The 10,059-nt window shown below is 46.9% G+C and overlaps 1 protein-coding gene across 1 annotated transcript; it reads left to right on the top strand.

Moving 5' to 3' along the window:
* The first annotated feature begins 204 nt into the window (after window positions 1-204).
* CCL26 (C-C motif chemokine ligand 26) lies at window positions 205-4,765 on the top strand. The gene is made up of 3 exons (XM_004020976.5): window positions 205-444; window positions 547-661; window positions 4,493-4,765. The coding sequence occupies exons 1-3, from the start codon at window positions 372-374 to the stop codon at window positions 4,587-4,589; spliced, it is 285 nt and encodes a 94-aa protein (XP_004021025.1). The 5' UTR covers window positions 205-371; the 3' UTR covers window positions 4,590-4,765.
* Window positions 4,766-10,059: the final 5,294 nt, after the last annotated feature.

Below are 10,059 nucleotides of genomic sequence, written 5' to 3'. Positions count from 1 at the left end.
CAAGAACCAGACATCTATCTGGAACAATCATTGATTTATAAAAGCAATTGAGGTCAATTCACCAGAATTCTTATTTCATTTCCTCTGTTTTTGCTTCTAAAATAATCCAGTGTTGACTCAAACCATTCCACTGGCTGAGAGAGGTTCATGGTGTCCTGGCTCCTCCCCTCCCATGATACCTCCTGACTTTCCAGTCTCCTTTTCACAGATATAAGGTTACTTCCCACTGAAGGGTCAAAAGAGCTGCTTTTGTGCTCAACCATAAAATTCTCTGGAACTACCTCCAGGGTTGGCTCAGCCCCATAAAAGAGGGTTCCTGACAAGACAGAGGAATTAAAAAGAAGGCTCTGAAGGACCCAGCTTGCACCACGATGAAGAACTTCCCTTTGGCTTCCCTTCTTTTCCTGGTTCTTATCCTGAGTGTTGATCTCGGAGCTGCCACACGTACGGAGCTGCCCCACTCCCTTCCCAGGCTGACCAGGGATGGAAGCAAAGGGCCAGCTCCAAGATCCTTCCTCTCTCTGTTTTTTTTTTTTTTCCTCTAAGGTGGCAGTGATGTGGCCAAGTTCTGCTGTTTCCAATACAGCCAAAAAACCCTTCCCTGGAAGCAGGTACATAGTTATGAATTCACCAGGAACAGCTGCTCCCTGAAGGCTGTGATGTGAGTATTTCTCCTTTGGGTTTTTTGGGGTCCCTTACCAGTTATGTAGTTCGAAAGGTGCTGAGCAGACCACACCCCCCACCCCAGGGCCAGGATGAACCTCAGGCTGGAAACCTGGTCAGTCGGTTATTGCTTAACCTCGGGCATTAACAAGCATGACCCTGAGCTTGGTTTCCTGACTTGCAGACCATGATCCAGGGATCTGCCAGGCACTGTGCTAAGTGCTGGGTATAAAAGAATAAACAGCTCTTATAGACCCAGGTGGCACTAGTTGTAAAGAACCACCTGCCAATGAAGAAGAATGTGGGTTTGATCCCTGGGTTGGGAAGATCCCCTGGAGGAGGGCATGGCAACCCACTCCAGTATTCTTGCCTGGAGAATCCCCATGGACAGAGGAGACTAGAGAGCTACCGAGCAGAGGGTCCCATGACTGAAGCAACCTAGCATGCTTGCATAGATCTTACATCTAGCATCAGAAAGAGGGCATTAAAAGACACTTGCACAAAATAGGTCGTCTCAGTTGTATGAGTGCTTGAAAAGGGCAGCAGGAGGGAGCATGTCATCGGAGAGGAGGTAAAACTTTATCTCTACCCTCCTCGGGGCTCTGGCTGAGCCTGAGAATTAAATGGACATAAAACAGATTAACAGCAGGAAAGCATACAGATTGTTTCATACACATGGAGCCCCACGGGAAGATGAAGACCCAAGGAAGCTGCAATATCTACATGCTTTTGTCCAAAGCCTACATGCTTTCGAACAAAGAGGGAATTGTGGAAAAGTAATTAAAATATATGGGGGTGAAGAAAGCTAAAGACTGATAAGAGTTATCTTAATAACGTTTGTTTGTACAGAGTTTTCTTGGCCTTGACTATCTCTGACGTTAAGAATAATTTTTCCTCCAGGTACAAGGAGGACATTTTTCACATGGGAGTTTTATCTCCTGCTTTCAGAAGGCAAAGGGGAGGTCAGAATGCCCTTCTTGCACTTGCTGGTGTTTGGGTTTTTCTGTTTTGTTTCTTGGGGTTTTTTGTTTTTCGAGCTTTTTAGTGTCTTTAGCTCAAAATAATCCTTTTGTCAAAGTGGCATATTTGGGGGCAGCATATTTGAGTACCCTTCATCATAGTCACAGGAGGACCTCACTTAGCATTGGGAGGCTTTCCTGGAGGAGGTGACATTTACACTGAGAACCCCCGAGGGTAAGTGGGAGAGGCCCAGGTGAAGGGGGCTGGCTGGAGCGTGGTGGATGGGGGAAGGGTGAACATATTTCTGACAAGGCAGACAGGTGGACAAGAGGCAGGTCACGCCAAGCTCAGCAGCAGCAGGAGAGATGACACATACCGGGAAGGGCCCCTGGAAGGACTAAATGAGGTTAGTATATGCAAAGCGCATAGCTGAGCTGAATACTGAATGAATTCTGAATACTGAATACTGAATTCATACTGAATGCTGAGCCTGCATTCAGTAAACGTTCTGCAAATGGAAGTGATGCTAAGTTGCCTCAGTTGTGCCCAACTCTTGGTGACCCCACGGACTGTAGCCCGCCAGGCTCCTCTGTCCATGGGATTCTTCAGGCAAGAATACTGGAGTGGGTAATGGAAGCGATCTTTAAGTGTAAATACACAAGTAGGGGTGGTCACTGCTCTCCAGGACTTGGGGTTCCTCTCCAGGACTTGGGGTTCCTGAGCATGAGAGAATGTGCAGAAAGGTAGACGACAGGCTCCAAGGACAAACCCAAATATTGTCACAGTTAAGGGCAGGCAAGAGGCACCCCAGTGCCCAGCTATGCAGGGGGTGCTCCTGGGCTCAGGATGCCCACCCTGGGTCTTCTCCTTCATGTCTTGATTGACTTTTTGGAGCTTTAGAGACATTAACGCTTAACCAACAGCTGGCAAAAAGCCCCAAGCTAAGCTCAAAGCAGCGGCTCTGTCACAAGTTTTATGACCTTGGACACAAGTCATTTGTTTTAAAAGGAAGGTGAGGGGTCTAGATCAGCCATCTGTTGCTGCATAACAAATCACTCAAAGTCTAGTGGCTTAATCCAACAGTGATAATCTTATCTCTCATGGTTTCCCTGGGTCAGGAATTCCAGAAGGGCTCAGCTGCGAGGCTCTGGCTTGACATCTCTTATGTGGTTATGGACAGATGGTGGCTTCCCTGGTGGCTCACCAGTAAAAAATCCACCTGCAATGCGGGAGCCACGTGCAGGAGACGTGGGTTCCATCCCTGGGTCAGGAAGATCCCCTGGAGAAGGAAATGGCAACCCACCCCAGTATTCTTGCCTGGAAAATTCCATGGACAGAGGAGACTGGCAGGCTGTGGTCCACGGGGTCACAGAAGAGCTGGATACAACCTAGGGACTCAACAACAGCAGACTGACGGTGCTGGAGCTGGATCAGCTCGGGGGGCTGCAGGCATCTCTCCGCCTCCAGGGCATCTTTGTGTGATCTCTGTTGGGCTAGTTTGGGCCTCCCCACGGAGTGGTGACCTGGGGTGGCAGGACTCCTTACAAGGAGGTCCAAAGCTCCTGTATGAGTGCTCAGTGAACCAGGCAGAAATTCTACAACCTTCTATGACCTAGCTGCCAAGTCACATAGCATCACTTCTGCCATTCCTATTGGTCAACCAGTCCCCTAAGACTGGCCTAAATTCAAGGGGAGGAGACATAGACCCCCATTTCTTAATGGGAACAATGTCAAATGGATGTTTGAACATCCATGAAGCCCTTTTTCTCCCTTATTTTCCCATCCTTCGGGCTCTTCTCCCTTGCACGTGCCAGGGCAGGAACCCCAGTGAGTACACAGTGCTCCAGCTTAGAGCAGCCTTAGGCTCTTGTCGCTTCTGAATGCTCTCAAGGAGCAATGGCTGAAAACAATTCAGGGACATCAACTACAACCCCCAGTCTTTTTTTTTTTTTTTCATATTTATTTATCTGGCTGCTCCAGTTTTTATTTGCAGCATGTGGGATCTAGTTCCCTGACCAGGGACTGAACCCAGTCCCCCCTGCATGGGGAGTGCAGAGTCTTAGACCCTGGACCACCAGGGAAGTCCCTCAACCCCCAGTCTTAAGGAGCTCATGGTGCAGTAAGGAACATGGGAATCTTCTCCACATGAACAGCTGTGGCAAACAACCCACAATAACGTGATTAAGAATTAAGGGGCACCAGCATATGAGGTTCCTTTGTGCAGTGATGCAAATCTTCTAAAATTGATTGTGGTGATGGCTGTATCATCTGCGGATAAATGAAAACCCCTGAATCCTAATTATACACTTTAAGTGGGCCAATTATACGGTGTGTGAATTATATCCCAATAAAGCTGTTATATTAAAACAGAAGAATGTCAAGGCATGGTGCAGGTTGCCTGCTTCAGACCAGAGCTGCTGGAACATGTTTCCTGACAAACGTGGGCCAAGAAGCGTGGCTTCCAGAGGAAAACAAGCTAGGGGAGAGGAGGGAGGGCGGGGCCGGAAGAGGGAGCTGGGAGGCTTCCCTGGTGGGTCCAGTGGTTAAGAATGTGCCTGCCAATGCAGGGGAAATGGGTTTGATCCCTAGTCCGGGGACTAAGATCCCACAGGTCTCGGGGCAGCTGAGAGCCCGTGCCCTGGAGCCTGAGCTGGAGCCGGAACACCACAACTAGAGAGGGGCCCACAGCTGCAATAGCCTCGACCCAATGCAGCCAGAAGGAAGGAGGAGGGAACAGCGATGGGGGTACAGCAGAGGGGGTGCGATCAGGAGATCATCTGGGTCAGGGCGGGGGGGCTGCCCCTCAACTCCATCCTTTTCCAGGAGGCCAAAGTTCTTAGTATTGACTCTCAGCATCTCTCTTCCACAGATTCACCACCAAGAGAGGCCGGAAAGTATGTGCCCAGCCGAAGGAAGCATGGGTGCAAAGATACATTTCAAAACTCAGAGCCCAGCAACAACTGTGACCTGACCGCTGAATTTTCGGTCCAAGACTCCTGGATCCGGCTCTGCACGTGGCTCTGCTGTCCTTTGATGGAGCCTGAAAAACTTCTCCAACCGAAGGCTCCACGGGTCTGGTAGGGTGGAGAGGAGAGTTTTCAACCAGTCTTGTTTTTAATAAAGATTTGATTTGCTCAATAAACATTCTTATTCAATTAAAAACAATTTTCTTCAAAGAAAATGAAGGAGTCAATATTTGCAGCTGACTACCTGGCCAGTCCCGAGTCCCTGATTGGACCATGGTTTTGAATTCTGCGTTATGTTTTTGTTTGCAGGGGGGGGGCGGAAAGCAGGGATGATGTTAATATATTTTGGCAAAATGCCCATGAACTGTTTTAACACTATATAGAGAGATAAGTTTATGTTATATGGAAAATTAAACTGTACAATACCTCATGGCCTGTTTTGGCAGGATAAATGAAGTACCTCCATATTGGGCAGGGTTTTCTCATAAGGTATTAATAAGCTTCCCTAGTGGCTCAGCAGTAAAGCATCTGCCTGCCAATGCAGGAGATGTGGGTTCGATCCCTGGGTAGGGAAGATCCCCTGGAGAGGGAAATGGCTATCCACTCCAGTATTCTTGCCTGGGCGATCCCCCGGACAGAGGAGCCTGGTAGGCTGTAGTCCACGGGGGTCACAAAAGAATCGAACATGACTGAGAGACTAACATTTTCACTTCATGTAGCATAAACAACCTAAAAAAAAATTTACAGATTCACGGGAAGTTGCAAAAATAATACAGAGAAGTCAGGTGTACCCTTTAACCCAGTGTTCCCCGACAGTCACATCTTACACAATTATGGTAAAATAGCACAACCAGGAAATCGACAGTGGTGTAAATGTCTGTCCGAATCTGTCGTTCTATCACATGCGAGATTCCTGAAGCCACTCAACAACCAAGAGCCAAACCTATTCTGTCACCACAAAGATCTTACGAGTGTTTTCTCTTCAGTCACGTCTCCCTTCCCCCACCATCCTTAACCCCTAGCAACTCCTAATCTGTCCCCCTTCAAAATGTCATTTCAAGAATGTTATACACACAGAATCGTATCAAACGTGAACTTTTGAGGTTTTTTTTTTTTAACTTCACATAACGCCCTTGAAATACATCCAAGTTGTTGTGGGTTTCCACACTCTATTCTTTTTTTTAACCAATGACTAGTATTTCATGGAGTGATGCACTGCGGTTCATTTAAACTACCCTCTCATAGGTTTTTAGTTTGAGGTTACTACAGATAAAGCTCATAAGAACAATCACGTACCCACAAAGGTTTTTACATGGACATAGGTTTTCATTTCTCTGAAATAAATGCCCAGGCGTGCAATTAATTGCTGGGTCATAAAATAAATGTATGTTTAGTTTTTTAAAGAAACTGCCAAGGGTCTTCTCTGGTGGCCCAGTGGGTAAGACTCTGAGCGTTCACTGAAGGGGGCACAAGTATGATCCTTGGTCCACTGATTGGGAAACTAAGATCCTGCATGCCTCCCGGTGCAGAGGAAAGAAACTCCCATGCTAATTCCAGAGGGACTGTCGTTTTCACCTTCCCACCAATACTAAGGATCCAGTTTTCCGTGCATCTGAGCTAGCATTTGGTGTTATCACTTACTTTTAATATTAGCTGTTCCAAAGTTAACTCACTAATGAGTGTGCACTGTTGTTTAGTCACTAAGTCATGTCTGATTCTTTTGCAACCCCATGGACTGTAGCTTGCCAGTCTCCTCTGTCCATGGAATTTTCTAGGAAATAATATTAGAGTGAGGGGCTTCCCTGGTGGCTCAGAGGGTAAAGAACCTGCCTGCAATGCAGGAGAACAGAGTTCAATCCCTGGGCAGGGAAGATCCCCTGGAGGAGGGCATGGCAATCCACTCCAGTATTCTTGCCTGGAGAATTCCATGGACAAAGGAGCCTGGTGGGCTATGGTGCATGCGGTTACAAAGAGTCAGACACGACTAAAGCCACTTAGCACAATATTAGAGTGAGTTGACATTTCCTCCTCCAGGGGATCTTCCCAATCCAGGGATCAAACCCGCGTCGCTTGTGTCTCCTGCCTTAGCAAGCTGATTCTTTACCACTGCACCACGTGGGAAGCCAAGGCATCTTACTGGGGTCAGCTATGTGATGTGGATATCACTGCAATATCTTTTCACGTGCCTATCTGCCATCCGCATATCCTCTTTGGTGAACTATCTCTCATGTTTTTTCTCTACTTTCTAACTAGAGTGTTTGTTTTTTCACTGTTGAGCCACCAGATATGAGGCCTTTGTCAGAGATGTGGCTTGCAAATACTTTTTATCTGTAAGTTGTCTTTTCATCTTCTTAACAGCTTCTTTCATGGAGTTAAAGATCTAATTTTGATGGAGTTTAGGTTAATTCACCCACCATAAAATTCGCCATTGAGAAGCGTACAATTCGTTGATTCCTTTGTACTTTCACACGGTACTGCAACTATCATCACTGCTAACTCCAGAATACTTTCGTCACCGCCAAAAGAAACTCCATCCCTGTTAGTGTCCACTCCCTAACCGCCCTAGCAACCCCTTCTCCCAATTCTTTTCCATCTGAGTTTTGCTTTATGGCTCAGAATAGGTAGTGTTCCTTGCTGTATGTTTCTCAGGCATTTGAAAGGAATGTGGATTTTGCTATGGCTGGTGGGTGGAGTCCCTTATAAACATCAATTAGGTCCTACTGGTTGATGGTGTTGTTGAATTCTTCTGTATCTTTGCTGATTTCCCGAATAGTTGTTCTATCGGTTTTTGAGACAGGGGTAGATTTGTCTATTTCTCCCGTCATTCCTATCAGTTTTTGCTTCGTATGTTTGGCAGCTCTGTTACTTGGTACATACATTTTGCAGAACTGCTGTTTAGGACTGCTACACCTTCTTGGTGGATTGGCTTCTTCATTATCATATAATGCGGCTCTCTGTCCCTGGTAATTTTTCCGCCCTGAAGTCTACTTTATCTGATGTCAAATATAGTTCAGTTTAGTTCAGTCGCTCAGTCGTGTCCGACTCTTTGCGACCCCATGAATCGCAGCACGCCAGGCCTCCCTGTCCATCACCATCTCCCGGAGTTCACTCAGACTCGCATCCATCGAGTCCGTGATGCCATCCAGCCATCTCATCCTCTCTGGTCCCCTTCTCCTCCTGCCCCCAATCCCTCCCAGCATCAGAGTCTTTTCCAATGAGTCAACTCTTCGCATGAGGTGGCCAAAGTACTGGAGTTTCAGCTTGAGCATCATTCCTTCCAAAGAAATCCCAGGGCTGATCTCCTTCAGAATGGACTGGTTGGATCTCCTTGCAGTCCAAGGGACTCTCAAGAGTCTTCTCCAACACCACAGTTCAAAAGCATCAATTCTTCGGCGCTCAGCCTTCTTCACAGTCCAACTCTCACATCCATACATGACTACTGGAAAAACCATAGCCTTGACCAGACGGACCTTAGTCAGCAAAGTAATGTCTCTGCTTTTGAATATGCTATCTAGGTTGGTCATAACTTTTCTTCCAAGGAGTAAGTGTCTTTTAATTTCATGGCTGCAGTCACCATCTGCACTGATTTTATAGGCCTGGCTGCTATCTTTTGATTAATATTTGCATGCTATATCTTTTTCCCATCCCTTTACTTTTAACATGCCAGTATTATTACATTTGAATTGAATTTCCTATAGACAGTATATATTTTGGTTATTAAACAAACATCTATTCTCGGGAGTTCCCTGGACTCAGTGCTTTTACCGCCATGGGCTGGGTTCAATGTATGGTCCGAGTGCTAAGATCTCGAAAACCACGTGGTGCAGCAAAAAAAAAAAAAATTTATTCTGCCCAATCTTTGTCTTTTGACTGGTACATGTAATCCTTTTATAGTAGGGAGTGATATCTAATTACCTGGGTGGGGATGAAAGTCTTGGCTTGGCCTTAAAAAAATGGCTAAAGGAAGTTGTTTAAACAGAAAGGAAAAGGTAAAAGAAGGATCTTGGAAATGTGTGAGTAACAGTAGATGTAAAAATGCAGCATTCCATAAGGCTTGGGCTTCCCTGGTGGCTCAGAATCCGCCTGCAATACAGGAGACCTGGATTCAGTCCCTGGGTTGGGAAGATCCCCTAGAGAAGCAAAGAGCTACCCACTCCAGTAGGCTTGCCCGGAGAATTCCACAGACAGAGGAGCCTGGCGGGCTACAGTCCATGAGATTGCAAAGAGTCAGACACAACTGAAGTGACTTAGCACACACTCACACACATAGCAATATGTACCAGCTAGGAGCAGACTGGCTGGGAGATCGCATACCACAAGAAAAAATGTCGGCAGGATGGCCGTCTATAAGACACCATCTGCAAATAACGTTCAAGATCTCATGGGAGAAGTGACATACCAACAAATAATCATGGTGCAATTTGTCTTGTACCATGAGATAAGAATTGTCAGAATAACCAACATTTATATCATGACTTTGGGGCTTCCCTGGTGGCTCAGATGGTAAAGCATCTGCCTGCAATGCAGGAGACCTGGGTTTGAGCCCTGGGTCAGGAAGATCCTCTGGAGAAGAGAATGGCAACCTACTCCAATATTCTTGCTTGGAGAATTCCATGGACAGACAAGCCTGGGGAGCTACAGTCCATGGGGTTATAAAAAGTCGAACACAACTGAGTGACTAACACACACATATTTTGACTTAGTGTGAAGGAAGCACGTGCTGCTGGAAGTCCCGTCTTCTTAACTTAGCATCCCAGGTCTTCCATGATGTTTTAGATTTACTTTCACTGGAAACAGGCCTTGAGATTTAAAAAAATCTGAGTGTAGGACTTCCCTGGCGGTCCAGTGATTAGGAATCCGCCTGGCAGTGGGAGGGACACGAGTTTGAACCCTGGTCTGGGAAGAGGCCGCGGGGCGACTGGGCCAGTCCACAACTGCTGAGCCTGCACTCCAGAATCTGAGCGCTTCAACAGGAGAAGCCACCGCGACGAGAAGCCCGAGCACGGCAACCGGAGAACGTCTGAGCACAGCAGCAAAGACCCAGTGCAGCCGGAAAGAAAACCTGAGTGTATCTAATATATTTTGGAAGTGATCAGAGGAGATACCAGTAAGAAATGGGGAAGCGAGACAGGAAAGGGAAGGCAAAGAATAAGGGTGTATTATTAGGCAAGTTGTCACTCTGGGCAACTGAGCTTAGTCTTGTTGGGGACCTCTGGGAGGCAATGATTGAACAGCAGGTGTCTCAGAGTTAACGCGACACAAGGGGAAGAGAGCAAGGCTATTTATAAACCAATTCCAGTCTGTCAGAGGCTAATAGACGCTGGCATCCAGGAGGCATACACATCCTATCTGCTGTGTATGAAGCCACAGTGGGCCATCAGAGAGAGCCCTCAAAGAGATGCAGATGCTGGCGGGCTGGGATACCAAGGTGAGACCTGAGGGCTTATGCGCAGGGCAGTGACAGCGTTAG

The sequence above is a fragment of the Ovis aries genome, chromosome 24, assembly GCF_016772045.2.
Source record: "Ovis aries strain OAR_USU_Benz2616 breed Rambouillet chromosome 24, ARS-UI_Ramb_v3.0, whole genome shotgun sequence".
Lineage (NCBI taxonomy): Eukaryota > Metazoa > Chordata > Mammalia > Artiodactyla > Bovidae > Ovis > Ovis aries.
Note: the sequence above shows the minus strand (reverse complement) of the source record. Positions and strands in the feature narration are given on the sequence as shown.